Source organism: Trichomycterus rosablanca, chromosome 5 (genome assembly GCF_030014385.1).
Source record: "Trichomycterus rosablanca isolate fTriRos1 chromosome 5, fTriRos1.hap1, whole genome shotgun sequence".
Taxonomy (NCBI): Eukaryota; Metazoa; Chordata; class Actinopteri; order Siluriformes; family Trichomycteridae; genus Trichomycterus; species Trichomycterus rosablanca.
In genome coordinates, this window is record NC_085992.1 from 15,054,024 (window position 1) to 15,074,914 (window position 20,891).

Consider the following 20,891-nt stretch of genomic DNA (forward strand, 5'->3'; position numbering starts at 1 on the left):
GTAGACACCGGATCATGAGCTTGTTTGGGCATTTTATTTCAAAACTGTAAACTTTTATTATAATTTCTCTCCTGCCCCATGTCTGTGGGAATTTGTACTTATTTAAGATTCCCTTATTGATCCCCATGGGGGAAATTCGAGAAAATTCACAGACATAATAGTATTTTCGAGGTCTGAAGTTCAACTGAAGTTCCAATTTATCCGCAAATGGTTGATTGTTTGGTGTGGAGAAACCCCAGTGGCTTGCACAAAGCCCTGATCGCAAACTAATCAAACCATGTCTTTATGGATCTCATCTTGAGCACAGGGATGCAGTCATGCTGGAACCGGAAGGGGCTTCCCCAAGCTGTTGCCACTTAATTAGAATTATAACATTTATTTATAAGAACGGTTTTATACACTTGTGGGCAATGGGTTTGTCTGAAGCACATGAATTCAATAATTAGGAGGGGTGTCCACATATTTTTGGCCATATAGTGTATCTTCTAATAAGTCTAGTCACCTCAAATTACTACTAGAGACACAGAATGAAATGAATGACGAGAGGCAAAGAACACTGCTGCTCCTGATTCCGTGTAGCTCAGTATGTATGAAACAAACTAATAACACGACAACTGAACAGGGTTCAAAGCCCCACCATGGACCATGACATTTCCAAGACACTATGGAAGCAGATGGGAGAAATCTATGCACCAGCTGATGGTGGTTGGTAAAAGACATTGGTTTATGGCAGAGCTAGGTTTAATGGTACTTGAGTGTGAGTGAGAGTGGGTAGAATGGACAGTGGAGGGTGCTACAAGCCTGGATGATGAAAAAACACCATCAAGATGATTCTTTACCTGAGCACGACTCAAAACTATCCAAACTGCGGCTGAGGAGAAAACAGTAGCACATAAATAACACGATTAATGTCATCAAACCACTTTCATTCATCAGCAATGCAGCAAGCATGACCCAGTACTGGTACCAAAACCAGAACCAGTACCAAATACTTGGGGCTTAAGTAAACGTCATTATACCTTTTCTAAAAAAAAAAAAATGGGCACGTTAACAGAATCCATTAGGAGATTACTGAATAAACAGATGTAAGATATCTTATATGGTTTTTACCTGGGCGTTAAAAGTATGTGGACATGCCTGCTGATTAACATGGCTCATGGTTTTGAAATTAGATATAATTTATTAGGATTTTAACGTCATGTTTTACACACTCCGGTTATATTCATGACAGAAACGGTAGTTACTCATTACACAAGATTCATCTGTTCACAAGTTCAATGTCAAACACAGCCATGGACAATTTTGTATCTTCAATTCACATCACTTGCATGTCTTTGGACTGCGGGAGGTAACGGGAGCTGCCGGAGGTAACCCACGCAGACATGCAAACATGCCACCGTGCCGCACAAAATTAAAAACAAGCTCAATCAGGTGTCCATAAACGTTTGGCCATTTAGTGTTCCAGTGTAGTGTACAATCAAACCAAAGGCATACTAATAACAATAATTTTTCTAGTTTCACATTTTACCACCAATTTATCCTCATCAGGGTCACAGTGGGTCCGGTTCCTCAGGAATCACTAAGCACAATGCAGTAACACATCCCGGACACAGGACACCAATCCATTGTGGGGCCTTGGTCTACCTCCCCTCCCAAAGACACAACCAATCATGTCTGTATGTTGACTGTATGTAACTAATGCCAAGTTCACACTACACGACTTTCCAAGTCGTCAGGTCGCTGTACAGTTCACACTACACGACTGAATCTCTTGCACTCGGGAGTCTTTCAGTCGGTGTATATTTCAAACTACACGACTGATCGGCGATAGGGGGTTTCACACTACACGATCTATCACCAACTGGAATCGCAGGCGAGCTTCTCTGCTCTCCCTTTTTTTTCTTTACAAAAACACACGTGAGAAGTGACGAGGGGTCCAAAAATGCACGTCAGCAAGTAGCGAGTGATCAAAGTGTTTTTGTGCAGATGTGCAGCGTAAATGAATCTGAGTGGATTTGGCAACACAAACACAAATAGATTCTTCTATAGTAAGTTGGAGGTTAATTAATAATTTTGCAATGCAGCGTGGGTATTATGTTTTGTAGAGGATGATCAAATCAGAAATACTGTAAAACGTGTGTGTGCCGGTGTATCCTGATATAAACTATATCCTCTCCTGCGTTTCCCCTCACGCTGTATCCTGCGTTCTCATTGGCTGTTCGACATGTCACTCATTCCCAGTCGCACATCTGAGATCAGATATCTGACGTGCTAGAAAACTCAATCCGGCGAGCCGGTCGGGTCGAGTTGTTGGATAGTTCACACTTAGCGACTGAGAGCCGAGTTTTGATCGCCGATCGAACGCTAAGTTGCTCCCGACCCGGAAAATCAAGCGCCGACCAGTCGCAGAGCGAAAATCAGGGCAAAAATCGTGTAGTTTGAACTAGGCATAATCCTCCTACGCACTCTGGTGGCCTCTGCTGGCTGTATTACACCCTTGCTGGCCAAGGAGGGGCGCAAGCTAGCACACTCCTTCTCCAACGTATTTTAAACCACACCTCAACCAGACAAGAAGAATGAGAAGAAATCGTATACAACCTCTGTTTCCTCTAACGTGACAAAACTGTGTCTAATGAGCGCTCGACCAGGCCGGTAGCACCACTGAGACTCAAACTCTTGATGCTGGTGGACTAGTAGTGTACTAAGACCTGTCTAATCCACTAGACCATCACCGCTGAGATTAATGTTGAGTTTAAATGTCAGCTGTGCTATTGACCGACCAGGCACCTACACTGACACACAATTGGTTGTGTGTCTAAAGAGGGGAGGGACGATGGTCGAGCAAGGATTTCTCATCTGAGCTGCAAATCCTGACTCTGCTGGCTGGTCAAGACGCCACACAAGGAGTGGTTGATACTACGGACTCGACCTCTAGCTGGTGAAATGGAGCGATCGGTGGCAGTGCATGTGTTAGTGGAAGTGTGTAATAGCCTACAGTCCTCTTCGTTGGTGGTGAAGGGAGCAATGGCAGGAGAAATGTTGCCATCGGATATGACTAGATGGGGTGAAAAAGGAATCTTTTATCTTTTGACTGGGCCGCACACCTTGGCACAGTTTTAACACTGCATGCCCTTCCTGATGCAACCATCCTATTTTTATTTGGGCTTGGGACTGCCCCCCATCCCCAGACACTAGCCTGTCATGCACGTGTAGACGTCAGCCTGGCAGATACCCAATCACCCAGAAAAAATGACATTAAAGAAATACCAATCACCAACCAGTTGGCGTAAACATTATATTTGCCACATTGCTACTTTAACTGAACTGAAGTATTGGCAGCCCAAAGGCTTTAAATGGTCACAATGGGTCTAAAATTCAAAGGTTTTGAAGAAGAAAGCACTTTCAGCTTTGAAATGTCCAATTTCTTGCTAATTACACAGTGCTTTTGTTGAGAGCGGCTCTGAATAGTTCTCATTAATCATAACAGACGTGTTTTAATTAAGACAGGACTGCCCTTTCATTATCCTCTGATTATTCATAACATACACACGGGAATCATCGGTGCAGACGAACACCTGCTGCTTTAACAACACACCTCAGGCCACCGTCCGTCTCGCAACCTCAGAGGAAAATAGTGTGTGTGTGCATAGGATTACCCTCTTTTCTACACAATAATTGAACCGTTGGTTAAGCGAGGTCCACACTTTTGTGCAGTATCATTCTGAGCCCTAATGAGCAGGTCTCGAGGACTAAATGCTACTTATGGAGCACATAAGTGTTTACTGGTCTCCAAAGTCAGCAGTCGTTAGCGTGCTTTCCAAAGCGCCACGGCAACAAAGACTTCCACCTTTCAGATTATTAACAGACAGACCTGCTCTGCTGCCCACAGACTGATGGATTGTACACAGAGGCCTGAACAGAGACTGAGAGACGCTATGAATATTTCAGTAAGAATCCGACCTTCCTTCAAGTGCCCTTACTCACTGAGCACTTTATTAGGTACACATTTACATTTTCAGCATTAAGCAGACGCTTTTCATCCAAAGGGACTTACAGTACTGTCACAGTATATTGTCTAGACAAAAGTACTGTGTGCTTGGGCACAGCTCTGCTGGCTGCTCAATCCACCAATGGATCACATTTACATTTACGGCATTTAGCAGACGCCTTTATCCAAAGCAACTTGCATTAGTATGACAGGATACAGTCTGAGCAATTGAGGGTTAAGAGCCTTGCTCAAGGGTCCAAAAGTGACAACCTGGCAGTGATGGGGCCTGAACCAGTGACCTTTTGATTACTAGTCCAGTACCTTGTACCACTGGCTACAACTGCCCCAGATAGGTACACCTATCTGGTCTGTTCATTCAGTGATCATTTTATATGCTACTCCTACCATACACATCAATGTTGTGGGTATACAGTTACTGACTGTAGGTCATATATTGATCTGTGAACTTTGTCAACCTTTCCCACATCTATTTCAATCGAAAGGGATCCCCATTGGACCCCCAGTGACTACAGCTTATTTGAGTGCTAAGTCATTCTCAGCAATGCTGTGTAATAATAACTTCCACCTACTTTTGGTCATCTACAGTTTTACAAGAGTAAAAGGCAAAAACTAGTGTTTGAATATTTATTTATTTGGATTTTAATGCCTTGTTTAACACGTGATTTAATGGTAAGACGGGTATTATGTTTATGTCTTTATAATTTGGGCTATTTTATACAGTATGAATAATTGTTTCCTCTCTCTTGAATAAAGCTTAAGCTCTGTCTTAATTGACTGGACAGCTTTTACAGAAGAGTGGACGCCGGTATAGCTGCAAAAGGGAGAAACTCTACAAGAGTTCTTCAAAAAGTTTCCGCATTTAAAAAAAAACTATTTATTAAGAATTGACAACAAATTACATCGCTTTTCTACATACACACCTACATACCGATGCATTTTTCCCAGCATCATACCAACTTTTTAATGCCATCAGCAAAAAATGGTTTTGGTTGAGTGTGTAGCCACTGATGCACCGCTGCTTTCACATCATCATCACATGAAAATCTTCTTCCTCTTAAAGCTTCTTTGAGGTGGAAATCAGATGGTGCTAAATCCAGACTATAAGCTCTCTCTCAGTCTCTCGGACACGACCAATTACTACTCCTCCCACCCTCACCGCTTCCAACCAAAATATAAAAGTGCGGAAACTTTTTGAAGATCCCTCGCATATGCCCATGGTTTTAGACCAAGATGTGTTACAGGCGTTTACATACTTCTGGGCAGTTTGTACTGAAGGACTGAAAAAAATGATTTAACTACTGTAAGTAGACTGGCTACTGAAATTGCCTGGGTGTGAATAAATGGGTGTGGTGCATTGCGCACACACACAAATTCATAGGCACACAGACAGACGGACAGACACACACACACACACAGACACCCATACACATAAAGATACACAGACAGAGAACAAATCCATAAAAATACAAACACACACATACACATTTATAGACACACACACACAAATACACACTAATGTGTCTCCAACAGGCTTAGTCTTGATTTCTTTGGCACTTTAACCAGCTGCCATTTCCCAGCAGCAACTCATATGATCTCAGATCTGACGGGAACAAACTCAGAGCTTCTAATCATAATAATTTAATTGCCATTGGGTCAAATAAATTTAATCTGGGATATTTGTGTAGACTGGCCACTTAAACAGCAGACCCTAAAGCAGGTCTGTCTTGACAATATGTGGCTCAGATTCTTTTAAGAAACAAAGGTGGTTCGCTTTTAAGAAGATGAAACACAGAGTCATCCTGGTCAGGGCGTAAGGGTGCCAATTCATTGCATGGCAACACACACTCACAAATGTGCCCATTCACTAACATCCAGAGGCGATTTATAGCATCCAGTCAACCTTTTCCAACCCCTGTTGCTGTCCTTAAAATTGATTTTGCTGTGTAGCATCCTTTCAACCAGTGGTGCCACCATGCCACCAAGCTGAATTTTACCATAGACCTGTATTAGCATAAACAATTTTGGAGGCTCAGAAACCTTATAACCTTTAGTCACTTGCTGTAATGAGTTTGCCATGTTTGAGTGAGACAGCTGACCAGTAATTGTGTGATGCCATGCAACAGAAGGGTGTCCTGTCCAGGGAGTATTCCTGCCCAACATCCGGTGTGTCCGAATGCGATCATTGAACATAAATAAACAAGCATTTGACATGGTAGCACAAAGCGAAAACCTCTAAAATAATTCAATAACATTTGTTTCCATCTCCCAAATGAGTAATTTCCAGTTCCACGGGTGCACCACCCCTGCCTTGACAAAGAAGAGCCACAGACTATCACGTGACCCCTCTGACAAGTGTGCAGTAACCGGGCACTTCCTTTCACCCGTCAGAGGTGGAGTCATGCTACCGAGAGACATGCTATGCCCTTCTGTGAGTTCCTACCTCTCATGCATGCAGGTGCTTAGACCAACCAGCAATGAGGAACCCAGTCACTCATCCTCAGACACATCCAACTGAGTCCACAAATTTTACAAACAGACTTAAATATTGTGGACACATCTTTAGAAATGTGAAGGTTGTTATGGCTACAGAGGTTTGGGAATGCAGAAGTCCAAGCTGTTAATGGTCAGGTGTCCACTTACTTTTGGCTATGTAGTGTAAAGGTATTGACATGTGAGAAAGGTCAGAAAACTTCAAATGTTCAAATCATATGTTAGATTTATTTGACGTTTGTATCCATAGGCATCTCTCCTGAATCCAATTAATTGAATTGTTAAACTCATTTCATTGTTATTATTTACTAATTTAGAGGTACTTTAGGAGCAAATGGACTTTAGGTTTCTTCTGGTGTGAATGAGTTCTTGTGAGCTTGCTGTAGTACTGAAACAAGCAAGATGGGTGTGGTGCTGTTGCATAAACCCAAAAGCCTATCATTAGACGTGTGTAAAATACAGAAATGAATAAGCTGTTCATGCACACCCGGATTTATATAAAGAGGGAATAATTTAAGATGTAACTGGGCAGGATACATCCCCAGTTCCAAAAAAGTTAGGACAGTAGGTTAAGTGTCAATTAAACAGAGAGCAGTAATTGCCATTTATGTGTAAAAACAGCACAAATGAGCTTCAATAACTTTAGAACTTGGTTTTTGTAAATATATGCTCATTTGTCTGCAATACATGCCAAAAAATCCACTTAATTCACTCAAAGAAATCACAGATCGTTGTTCAAGGGGAATGTGATATCGCACAGTGATAAACACGACCATGTCCCAACTTTTTTCTGTCTTGAATCAAATACAGATCTAAAAAGAACTTGCAAATCAAAGCAATCCTGTCAACATGATTGATTTAGAACATAATCCTCATATGTTAAAATCTTATGTTTCTCTTGGTTAGCAGTGGTTGTTCTTGGTGCCCCTTCAAAGCACCTTTTTAGTGCATCCAATTGCCTGATTGCGTCATGCTTCCTCTCCACCAATGCAGATCCCTGCTCCGATTGAGGAGAACGAAGCTAACCCACGTTCCCTGCGACACGTGGGCAGCCGCCGTATGCATTTTGTCACCTACACTTTGACGAGTGCAGTGCAGATCAGCACTGTGTACAGAGAGACACACCCTGACAACACTCTTTTCTCGTCTCTGTGCAGGCACCATCAATCAGCCAGCAGAGGTTGTAATTGCATTAGTTATGAGAGAGTCCCTATCCGGCTTTAATGTCCCGCCCCTATCTGAACAACAGGCCAATCGTTGTTCATGTGGTTGCTCAGCCCAGCCGGCAGGCAGAGCTGAGACTTGATACGATGTATTTGAAATCCCAGCTCTGGTTCCAGCATGTGTTTTTACCGCTGCTCCACTGAGCGGCATTCACAGCATTCTTAAACTACCTTAGATTGGGGCATAGTGTTCCTGTAGATACTGCAAGGTACTTTACTACTGTTATAATTGGTCAAACTGTCTTATTAGGTAGCCACGCATAGACAGGCAATTAGAAAGAGGACACCACTGTATTAAAACCTTTTTATGTAGGGCAGTCGTAGCCTAGTGGTTAAGATACTGGACTAGTAAGCAGAAGGTCGCTGGTTCAAACCCCACCACTGTCAAGTTACCACTGTTGGGCTCTTCAGCAAGGCCCTTAACCATGCTAAGACTGTATGTCGCTTTGGATGAAAGCATCTGCTAAATGGCTAAAATGTTATGATTTCTTTGGAATGTGATTGCAGAAACTTCTTCCAAACAGTCGTTCCTAAATATAACACAGCCACTTTTCAAAATTAATGGAAAAAAGATGTTTTAATATGCGACAGTAAAATGTAAGGCAGCACATAATAGGAACAACTGATCTATTTTCCTTCCCATGCAAAATGTTATACACAAAAGTAAAACTCACTAACCTTGAGAAAGCTTCATCCAGACCATCATCAAGCTCCTGCATCAGACAAGATAAAAAATATATCATTATATAATAAATATACATCAGAGATGTGAATTATCTCAGCATTTTAAACCTCTATGTTTTTTGTTAGTCAAGCATGAGTCTGGACACACCCTTTGGATCATGAAGGAGGAAGCCTTACCATTTCAAACCACTTTACTTCCAGACCCTAACACAATTTAGATGATCTAAATCTAAAGGACACCCCCCTCCCAGTACCAGTATCCATTTGGGACCTAATAAATTTAGATTAAATACTACCACTATATGTTGCTGCATTATCAGGGGTTAGTCTGCCACAGGCAACATGAGATGGAGGGCATTGGAGAAAGCTGACCCATCTGTGCAGCCAACCATCGCAAAACAATGATTGTGTAGTGACATGGGGTCAAATACGCTAGCCCATTACTGCTAAAATCTGTAACTGGGCTAAGTTTAGGAATCTATTTATGATTGGCTGTGTCTGATGGCCAACAGGTCAGCCATTGGTTGGTGCACTTGTTTGGTGTCGGTGAGCTTTGGAGTGTAGCTTTAGGATGGGCATCCGGTGTAAAAACTGTGCCAAATCAGGTATGTGCACCGTAATGATCTGCTAGTGGTAGCCTAGTGGGTAGAGCTTTGGACTGTTAATCCAAAAGTTGAGAGTTCGAATCTTAGCTCGGTCATGCAGCCACTGTTGGGCTCTCTCGGCTCCAGGGGCGCCACACAATGGCTGGCCCTGCACTTTGACCGTAGCTTTCGAACAAGCTGGGATGCTTAAAAAGAATTCTGTTGTACTGTACACCTGTATATGTATAAATGACAAATAAAGGCATTCATTTGCAGAAACTGCAACTAGTGTGGTTTCTTGTTTACACCATGTAATTTAATAGTTCTCATTTATGTAGCCTGTAGCACGGTGCTTTTCATGGCTTTTTGCTGTCATGAGTGATTAAATACTTGATCTGCACAAACAGGCAGGACGAATGAGTCAAATAAAGCATGCTCAGCATGAACTGTATAAAAAAAATGAACTGGGAATACTGTACATGACTGAACAGGACTTAGACTTAGAAAAAAATCATCATTTCACATTCCACTGATCTCATGTGCCGAAACGTTAAAGATTATAAATTACCCAATAGGAAGGAATTAATGCTCATGTTAAACATACTGTAAAGAGAAGCATGCTTTTAAAAGTGTTGCTCATGAATTAAAGTACTAAAAGACTTGAAAATTCAGATGGACAGAGGAAGGGCGTAGTGTTCCATCCAGTTTTGTACTGATCCCGCACATATTTTTTGTAACTACACACCAGTTGACGACACAGCAGCTGGACTTGGACTGTCTTTTGCAGTGGATGAATGTTAAGTCCAGCTTTGATCAGTCTTGACTTTTTACAGACATAGTGGTACCTTGTAACTCAATGTCCCCTAAACTCGAAACATTTGAAACTCGACGCCCCTCAGCGAGAAATTTGCACCCCTAAACTCGATGTGTGTGCGACTGCCGTTTTGTTCAGTGCTTGGCTTGAGCGGTGCGGTGAAAAGTCAAAGTGCGAATATGAGATGAATCAGCATTTGTGTGGAATAACCATCAAATTCACTCTGAAAGCATCCACATGTATCTGTGTTTAGCTGGATTTTTCACTTTTAAACTTGTGTTACAGCTTCAGGTTCTGAGAAATTGTGAGACTCAGCTTTTCCGAGAGAGTCTAAAACGCTTATCGTTAAAAAAAAACTTAATGTATTAAAAGAACGACACAGGAACACTAAACCTCTCTTAATTATTACTGCTCATAAGTTCTCTCCACTAATGACATTCCCCACTCGTTGTTTTAGTACAATAAGCCACATTAAGCTTTGTGCACTGGGCCAGTGAGAATGCGCCCTTACCGAACTCGCTAAGTAATACGGTATTCCAGGATCAAGCACAACAATAAAAAAGTAAAGGTAAACAGCAGGGTTTAATGGATTTTTATATTGATTTATATTGATTTTTAACTGTTTTGCAATTGTATTTCAGTGTTTTAGATGTTATATTTGTGTTATTTTCAGTGTATAAGTGTCAAAAACAACCCCATTATTTTACATTAGCCTAAAATATATGCAGTTCCACAGGACCATGGAACGCATTAACAGGTTTTCCATACATCCTTATGGGAAAAAAAACCTTGAAACTCAACGTATATTAAACACTATTTATTTGGACACAAACATAGAGGTGTGATTGTAACTTATTGCACACAATATTCTAAGACTCTAAGATGATAAAGTCAGCTGTATGGAACACTTGGGCAACTGGATGGCGCAGCAGTCTATAATGCTAGCCCACCACCGGGGTTCAGACCAGGGTATCAGTAGTGCCACCGGCCTGGTAGGGCGCTCTACAAATACAGTTGGTCGGTTATAAGAAAGGAAGGCTGAATGAGGTATTGCCTCATTGCCACTGCAACTGAACGGAACATGTCTGCTGTTGCATAGTTCATAGTCCATCTGTGATAACGCTGGTGCTTTCCATCTACAGAGATGAGAGTCTCATTTTGAAGCATAGCCATACCACACAGCACATGATCTGTCAATGTGTCTCTCAAACTGAAATACATGGCATCAGGGGCCGGCTATGAGCCATGCTGGTTTTAAAAATGAATGAATGAATCTACCTTTACATTAACATTATTTATAAGTGGACAATTACATTTGGTTCATTTCATCTCCACCCCACATATCTTAAATCCCCCTGTGCACTTTGGCATCCTCAGAAAAGAGATGCAGACTATCACACGCCCCATCAGCACATGCAAAGCCACTTCTTTACACCAACCAGCAGCGGATTCCTACAGACTCCTAACACGTCTGGAGTACCACGCAATGCCATTCTTTTTTCTCCCAATCTAGTCGTATCTAATCACCCTATTGCATTACGCTTCCTCTCTACTGATGTTGATCTCCACACTGGTTGAGAGAGCCGTGACTAACACACCCCCATGCAGTAGCCGAATGCATCTTTTCACCTGCACAAGGCGAGTTCATATGTGGATCAGCTTTGTGTATGGAGAGACACACCCTGATCACGCATTGTCCCATCAATCAGCCAGCAGAGGTCATAATTGCATCAGTTATGAGGTCCCCTCCAGCACCCTGCCCTTGAACATTAGCCAGCTGGAGTGCATGTAGGCACCAAGCCTGCCAAATTGCAGAGCAGAGTTTCAAACTGACGAGCTCGAAATGTCAGCTCTGGTGTCCCCCTGCTATGTCAACCACCACTTGTGCAGGCAGCTCAACCAAACAGTAGGAGTTGCTGTTACAGCACCAAGGAGGTGATTCTCCATCCAGCCTGTCCCTTTCTGACTCCCTCCATGGCCAACTGTGATTAGTGCCCAACCAGACCGGATATTTGGCTATTTATTTCTTTAAAGAAACAAACAGTGATGTCACTAATACATTTTCACTAATAAGCAAGTCTAGTTTATGCATCTACTGTGATTGATTCCTATGATTAATTCCTTGGTTCTTTCGCAGCATGATACTTATACAGTGACATTACTGGTCCAGTGCTTTGTCTCTTTTTATAGTATATAGTTTAAGCTCAGGATCTGGAACTATGTGTTTTCTGCTATTAAGTAGCTGAACCTGAGTGTTCCCCTCAAAATTTCAAGTTTTTGTAAACTGCGCCTGAGGTCCATCGAACAAATGAGTTTGCATGATTAATCAGTTATTTTTCTGCCTTTTTGGCAATGTATCCACATGTTGCTGATTAAAGAACAAGCACCTCAAAGTGATTAGTCATTCAAAAGCACTTTGGTGTAAACGTTTAAAACAGCAGAACAATGGTGAATCAGAGTGCTTGTGTGGTTATTTTTTTAGTGAACAAAGGATAGTTATTAGTGTACAATAGTTTATATTGTGCAGTGAATACCACAGTACACTCCTTTGTGTATGTACCCTATGTTGCTTTTCACTGGACAGTGTGGTACAGAACAGTACAGCACAAGGCTGCGTCCACATAGACGTTTTGGGCATACACAGCACTGGGGACTGTGCAATTCCAATGACATACTGCATATACATACTGCATACCAAATATTAGCTTATATTATTGATTCATTCATTAATTGTTTGTTTTACCACCGCTTTCTCCTATTCAGGGTCGTAGTGGGAACAATTCACTGGGCAAAGGTTGCCAGTCCTTTACTAGTCAAACACACAAATGCATTCACACCCAAGGCATTTTTAGTATCTTTAATGAATGTTTAGAATGTGGGAGGAAACAGGAGCACCTGGAGTAAACCCACACAAATACGAGAAGAACAAAAGAACTCCACACTGAAAGGACCCGGAACGCTCTACCTGGGAATCACACCCAGGACCTTCTAGCCAGCATGCCGCCTAGCTTACATAGTAATGATACTAATAGCTTGTTGGTTTGTTTGTTAAGATTTCAATGCCATATTTAACACATCATTATGTCATTATATGACATAATTGGTATTATTGGTGATATATACAGGTGCATCTCAATAAATTAGAATATAATCGAAAAGTTTATTTATTTCAGTAATTCAATTCAAAAAGTGAAACTCATATATTATATAGATTAAGTACAAACAGGGTGATATTTCAAGCGTTGATTTCTTTCAGTTTTGATGATTATTGCTTACAGCTAATGAAAACCCAAAAGCCAGTATCTCAGAAAATTTGAATATTGTGAAAAAGTTCAATATCGTAGACTTACGGTGTCACACTCATCAGCTAATCAACACAAAACACCTTCAAAGGTTTCCTAAGCCTTTAAATGGTCTCTCAGTCTGGATATTCTAATTAATTGAGATGCACCTGTATGTATGTATTAAGTCTACTTAATGTATCTTGTCTTTATATTGTGGGTCCATTTTATATTTTCATTTATTTTCTATGTCTGTGAGGTAGGTTAAAACTGTTCTTATATTGTCTTGTGGATTTCGGCATGTGTACTTAATGTCTTTCCTTTGTGTATTTGGGGCATCCTATTAGGATGTTTTATTGTAACAGGTGTTTGGCAGATTTCACAGGTTGGGGGTTTTCTTGACACTAATAGTAGTGTACTCATTTATCAGGTATGGCATGCAGTACAATGTGAATTGGGACACAGCCAGACATACTTGTGGACTACCTAACACCTACTTATTTTATTTATGCATTTTCTCCCAATCAGGGTCCTTACACAGTGTTTGAAGACCCCACCCACAAAGTCCGGTCATCCTGCCCTAGCAGAACCATGTGTTCCCCAATTACTGCTAGATGGCGCCCAGCCGAGCGGTGGCAACGGCGAGTTTCGAACCGAGGAGTTCAGAATCTCTGTGCTGGTGTGCTAGAGGAATATCCCGCTGTGCCACCTGGGCGCTAGAATGAAACTGTTTTTATCAGTAAAGTGTGCATGAATCTACCCCAAAATAAAAATACAGTTTATATAATAACCTGGTACATTCCTTTAGTCTCATATTTTGTTTGCCCCTGAACTGGGTAGTTTTTGGATTTGGACTTACTTTCCTTCTGCACTCTGATGACCTCTGCTTGTGAACACCAACGCTGGCCTAGGAGACGCATTTGAATCTGCCAGACGTGTCATTACAACAATCAGCACCAGATTCTTACAGAAAGCATCAGCTTGTACAAAGAACAGAGCAGCTTTTCTGTTATTCAGTTGCTCATGAGTATTGGACAGTATGAGTTGACAGTCAGCGGGACAAGCCGTAGCCTAGTGGTTAAGGTACTGGGCTAGTAATCAAAAGGTTGCTGGTTCAAGCCCCACCACTGCCAGGTCGCTCCTGTTGCGCCTTTGAGCAAGGCCCTTAACCCTCAATTGCTTAGACTGTATACTGTCACAGTACTGTAAGTAGCTTTGAATAAAGGCGTCTGCTAAATGCTGAAAATTTAAATGTAAAGTAAGAGGCAATTTCCTATCCAGCCTCCCCTCCCTCAGACACAAACTATCGCTTAAGTATATGACTACGGCCGATGGCACTGCTGAGATAGGAACCTAAGGCTCGAGTCTTAAAGGTGATGGGTTAGCGTATTAGACTAATTTGTCACATAGGCGTCCGTTTTGTCCGTTTTTAAACCATGAATCACAATATAATTTTAAATAAAAAACACAACACCACAGGAAAAATGAAGAGAAAGGAAGTAAATGGTGTACAGTATTTGTTATTATCAGTGTGTATGAATGCTTACCCATACAGTGTTGTTGTTCTCTGTGCTCATGTTCTGTTCTGTGTGGGTATCTTCATGTTCTGAGTGTACCATGGCCATGATCGCACCTTCCTCCAAGTTCAGCAGATTCCCTGTAGCGACTTCTACACACAACACACATTTACATGACCACATGAACAATGTTATTGTGCAAAAAATTTATGTATTAATAAAAAAAACCATTTTTTAAAATTTTCCATTCAATTCAGGTTTGCTCTTATACCATGTTGGTATCGGCACCAGCACTGGTGTTTAAGAGAAGTATTGGTATCTGTAAGTACCTGCTATTTAGGTATACAGTACAAGTGAAGTATAATGCTATACAAACCCGGTACAGTGCCTAAATACACTGCTCAATTTGGCAGATGGGGTTGTTCCTGACAGAAATCACTGGACAAAAAAAATTTCATCCCACAAGTGTTTACCACAAGTGCACAATGCCAAAAGTGTGGCATCATTTACTTTTAACAGGTTTTAGTTCAGTTTTATTCTAGCTAGAGAACTGTGCTTTCACTTAGAACATTTAGTGTTTCTTAATATACACATATATATATATATATACAGGGGTTGGACAAAATAACTGAAACGCCTGGTTTTAGACCACAATAATTTATTAGTATGGTGTAGGGCCTCCTTTTGCGGCCAATACAGCGTCAATTCGTCTTGGAAATGACATATACAAGTCCTGCACAGTGGTCAGAGGGATTTTAAGCCATTCTTCTTGCAGGATAGTGGCCAGGTCACTACGTGATGCTGGTGGAGGAAAACGTTTCCTGACTCGCTTCTCCAAAACACCCCAAAGTGGCTCAATAATATTTAGATCTGGTGACTGTGCAGGCCATGGGAGATGTTCAACTTCACTTTCATGTTCATCAAACCAATCTTTCACCAGTCTTGCTGTGTGTATTGGTGCATTGTCATCCTGATACACGGCACCGCCATTGGATGCACATGGTCCTCCAGAATGGTTCGGTAGTCCTTGGCAGTGACGCGCCCATCTAGCACAAGTATTGGGCCAAGGGAATGCCATGATATGGCAGCCCAAACCATCACTGATCCACCCCCATGCTTCACTCTGGGCATGCAACAGTCTGGGTGGTACGCTTCTTTGGGGCTTCTCCACACCGTAACTCTCCCGGATGTGGGGAAAACAGTAAAGGTGGACTCATCAGAGAACAATACATGTTTCACATTGTCCACAGCCCAAGATTTGCGCTCCTTGCACCATTGAAACCGACGTTTGGCATTGGCACGAGTGACCAAAGGTTTGGCTATAGCAGCCCGGCCGTGTATATTGACCCTGTGGAGCTCCCGACGGACAGTTCTGGTGGAAACAGGAAAGTTGAGGTGCACATTTAATTCTGCCGTGATTTGGGCAGCCGTGGTTTTATGTTTTTTGGATACAATCCGGGTTAGCACCCGAACATCCCTTTCAGACAGCTTCCTCTTGCGTCCACAGTTAATCCTGTTGGATGTGGTTTGTCCTTCTTGGTGGTATGCTGACATTACCCTGGATACCGTGGCTCTTGATACATCACAAAGACTTGCTGTCTTGGTCACAGATGCGCCAGCAAGACGTGCACCAACAATTTGTCCTCTTTTGAACTCTGGTATGTCACCCATAATGTTGTGTGCATTGCAATATTTTAAGCAAAACTGTGCTCTTACCCTGCTAATTGAACCTTCACACTCTGCTCTTACTGGTGCAATGTGCAATTAATGAAGATTGGCCACCAGACTGGTCCAATTTAGCCATGAAACCTACCACACTAAAATGACAGGTGTTTCAGTTATTTTGTCCAACCCCTGTATATATACAGTGTATCACAAAAGTGAGTACACCCCTCACATTTCTGCAAATATTTCATTATATCTTTTCATGGGACAACACTATAGACATGAAACTTGGATATAACTTAGAGTAGTCAGTGTACAGCTTGTATAGCAGTGTAGATTTACTGTCTTCTGAAAATAACTCAACACACAGCCATTAATGTCTAAATAGCTGGCAACATAAGTGAGTACACCCCACAGTGAACATGTCCAAATTGTGCCCAAATGTGTCGTTGTCCCTCCCTGGTGTCATGTGTCAAGGTCCCAGGTGTAAATGGGGAGCAGGGCTGTTAAATTTGGTGTTTTGGGTACAATTCTCTCATACTGGCCACTGGATATTCAACATGGCACCTCATGGCAAAGAACTCTCTGAGGATGTGAGAAATAGAATTGTTGCTCTCCACAAAGATGGCCTGGGCTTTAAGAAGATTGCTAACACCCTGAAACTGAGCTACAGCATGGTGGCCAAGGTCATACAGCGGTTTTCCAGGACAGGTTCCACTCGGAACAGGCTTCGCCAGGGTCGACCAAAGAAGTTGAGTCCACGTGTTCGGCGTCATATCCAGAGGTTGGCTTTAAAAAATAGACACATGAGTGCTGCCAGCATTGCTGCAGAGGTTGAAGACGTGGGAGGTCAGCCTGTCAGTGCTCAGACCATACGCCGCACACTGCATCAACTCGGTCTGCATGGTCGTCATCCCAGAAGGAAGCTGACGCACAAGAAAGCCCGCAAACAGTTTGCTGAAGACAAGCAGTCCAAGAACATGGATTACTGGAATGCCCTGTTGTCTGACGAGACCAAGATAAACTTGTTTGGCTCAGATGGTGTCCAGCATGTGTGGCGGCGCCCTGGTGAGAAGTACCAAGACAACTGTATCTTGCCTACAGTCAAGCATGGTGGTGGTAGCATCATGGTCTTGGGCTGCATGAGTGTTGCTGGCACTGGGGAGCTGCAGTTCATTTAGGGAAACATGAATTCCAACATGTACTGTGACATTCTGAAACAGAGCATGATCCCCTCCCTTCGAAAACTGGGCCTCATGGCAGTTTTCCAACAGGATAACGACCCCAAACACAACCTCCAAGATGACAACTGCCTTGCTGAGGAAGCTGAAGATAAAGGTGATGGACTAAACCCAATTGAGCACCTGTGGCGCATCCTCAAGTGGAAGGTGGAGGAGTTCAAGGTGTCTAACATCCACCAGCTCCGTGATGTCATCATGGAGGAGTGGAAGAGGATTCCAGTAGCAACCTGTGCAGCTCTGGTGAATTCCATGCCCAGGAGGGTTAAGGCAGTGCTGGATAATAATGGTGGTCACACCAAATATTGACACTTTGGGCACAATTTGGACATGTTCACTGTGGGGTGTACTCACTTATGTTGCCAGCCATTTAGACATTAATGGCTGTGTGTTGAGTTATTTTCAGAAGACAGTAAATCTACACTGCTATACAAGTTGTACACTGACTACTCTAAGTTATATCCAAGTTTCATGTCTATAGCGTTGTCCCATGAAAAGATATAATGAAATATTTGCAGAAATGTGAGGGGTGTACTCACTTTTGTGATACACTGTATATATATATATATATATATATATATATATATATATATATATATATATATACACTGTATATATATATACAGTATATATATACTGTATATTGTTTATGCATTTTCTCCCCCTTCTCTCACGACTTTTAGTGCATCCAATTGCCCGATTGCATCATGCTTCCTCCCCACTAATGCCGACCCAGCCCCTCCGACACGTGGGCAGCAACCATATGCATCTTTTCTACACTAGACGAGATCAGCTGTGGATCAGCTCTGTGTACGGGGAGACACACCCTGATCCGTACTCTTTTCCCCGCCTCTGTGCAGGCGCGATCAACCAGCCAGCAGAGGTCATAGTTGCATCAGTTATGAGAGAGTCCCTATCCGGCTTAATGACCCGCCCCTATATGAACAACAGGCCAATCGTTGTTCACGTGGCAGCTCAGCCCAGACGGCAGGCAGAGCTGAGACACGATACAATGTATTCGAGATCCCAGCTCTGGTGTGCCAGCGTGTGTTTTTACCACTGCGCCACCTGAGCAGCCAACGTTTAGTGTTTCTAACATGAAAAATGCCCAAGAGTCCACTAAATCAGTAATGCTAACAACACAAAAACATTCCTCTTGTTCCACTTGTTTTAAACTTTGGAACAAAAGATAACCCGTACTGCCCTATAATGACTGCCATGTGTACATAGTCACCATTAGTAACAAACTGACTGTAAATCCCAATGGATGCAGCCTGATCACATGGCACTATTTTAAAAGGAATAGAAACAACAAATTTGATTATCAAAGGCACTCAGGTGGTGCAGTGGTAAAACACTCTATCACACCAGAGCTGACATTTTGAACTCGTTGTTTCAAATCTCAGCTCTGCCATCCAGCAGGCTGGGAGCCTACATGAACAACAATTGGTTGTTGTTCATACAGGGTGGGAGCTGGACGGGTATTCCTCATAACTGATGCAATTACGACCTATGCTGGCTGATCGATGGCGCCTGCACAGAGACGAGGGATTATGCGTTGATCAGGGTGTGGCTCTCCGTACACAAAGCTGATCCGCATATGAACCCGCCTCGTGCAGGTGAAAAGATGCAGTCGGCTACCGCACACATGTCGGAGGGGGCGTGTCAGTCTTGGCTCTGCTCAACCAGGGTGGAAGTCAACATCAGTAGAGAGGAAGTGTAATGCAATTGGGTAATTGGATATGCTAAAATCAAGAGAAAAGAGGAGAAAATGCATAAACAAAATATTAAAAAGAAAGGTAAAATCAAGTGCATCCGGGCTGGCCGAGGAGGGCCGATTACGCCTTTTCCAACATACCCGAAGCCATCTGGTCTTCTTTTCCTAGAAATAGTCGTAACACACTGTAGGAAAATGCCAGAATCAGACTGTCCAAGGGTCTAGCCCAGACATTAGAAGTTGCTATTGCAGCAGCAACTAGGTAATACCACACCTGCGCTTCACTAAATACCTCTGGCCAATTGTGTCCCCAGAGCACCTGACCAGGCCGATAATGAACAGTAATAAACATCTGCAAAGAGATTTGCTTGCTCATTATCTTTCACATATTCCACTCGACTTCCCACTGGCCCCTCTTAGCATTTTAAATCCTTCCAACAGTGCATCAGATTAAACAGCTCCACTTTCACATGCCCAGCAATTAGCAACAGCTCAGTGTGAAACTGAGAAGCTGTGCATAGTTTGTGACCTTTCAGATTGCCACTTTTAGCATCCCATGCCTCATTCACGAAGGCACCCACTCGCAGGAAGTACTGCAAAGTCATCCTTCTCAAATGACAGGAAGGTGTACCCTAGAGGACAAACAAAAGTGACGAAGCGTGGAGGTGAATGGTGGCTCACGATCATGACCTTTCAGTTTGGCACTGCTGTACCTCATTCACTAACGCACAGACAGAAAGTGGTGATGAAAGTCATTTCTCTCATATGACATAGAACAAGTTGGAGCTCACACCTAGACTTGCAAGACCAGACATTTTTTTTAAATAAGATCATGTCTGGAGAAAGTCTTTGCAAAATCTGGCTATGAAATTCATCCCTGTGTAAAGCCAGTAGGCGCAGCGGTAAAAACACACGCTGGAACCAGAGCTGGGATCTCGAATACATCGTATCGAATATCAGCTCTGCCTGCCGGCTAAGGCTGAGAAGCCACATGAACAACGATTGGCCTGTTGTTTAGATATGGGCGGGACTAAGCCGGATGGGGTCTCTCTCCCATTACTGATGCAATTACGACCTCTGCTTGCTGATTGATGGCGCCCGCACAGAGATGAGAAAAGAGTGCTCTCAGGCTGCATCTCTCTGTACACAACGCTGAGCTGCACTGCACTGCACTCGTCAAAGTGCAGGTGATAAGATGCATACGCCATGCTGCAAACGTGTCGGAGGGGGCGTGGGTTAGCTTCGTTCTCCTCAATCAGAGCAGGGATCGTCATTGGTGGAGAGGAAGCATGACACAATCGGGTAATTGGACGCGCTAAAAAGGAGATAAAGGGGAGAAAATGCATAAATAAAATTAAAAAAAAAAAATCAATGTTTGACCAAATACTTCAAAATGAATCAATTTCTTTTTCAGTGCTCTAGTGGCACAGTGTTTGAACTAGCCAGTTTGAATCTCAGCAGATTTATGCCTAGTTCACACTACACGATTTTTGCCCTGATTTTCGTTCGCCGACTGGTCACCGCTAGATGTGGAAGCTCAGAGGCAACTCTGTGTTCGCTCGGGGATTGAAAATCGGCTGTCGATCGCTGTGTGTGAACTGTTCAACGACTCGATCCAAGCGGCTTGCCGAGCGCTCAAGAAAAAATATCTAGCATGTTTAATATGTGA

General features: G+C 42.7%; 1 protein-coding gene across 2 annotated transcripts in view; it reads right to left on the reverse strand.

Annotated features, from left to right (window-relative positions):
- ldlrap1b (low density lipoprotein receptor adaptor protein 1b) overlaps positions 1-20,891 on the reverse strand; it is a 67,892-nt gene that overhangs the window by 3,916 nt on the left and 43,085 nt on the right. For both annotated transcript variants that reach the window (XM_062995761.1, XM_062995762.1), the window contains exons 7-8: positions 14,633-14,754; positions 8,401-8,435 (exon numbers count right to left, since the gene is read on the reverse strand). In XM_062995761.1, the coding sequence (XP_062851831.1) occupies positions 8,401-8,435; positions 14,633-14,754 (157 nt within the window). The remainder of the gene's footprint in view (positions 1-8,400; positions 8,436-14,632; positions 14,755-20,891) is intronic.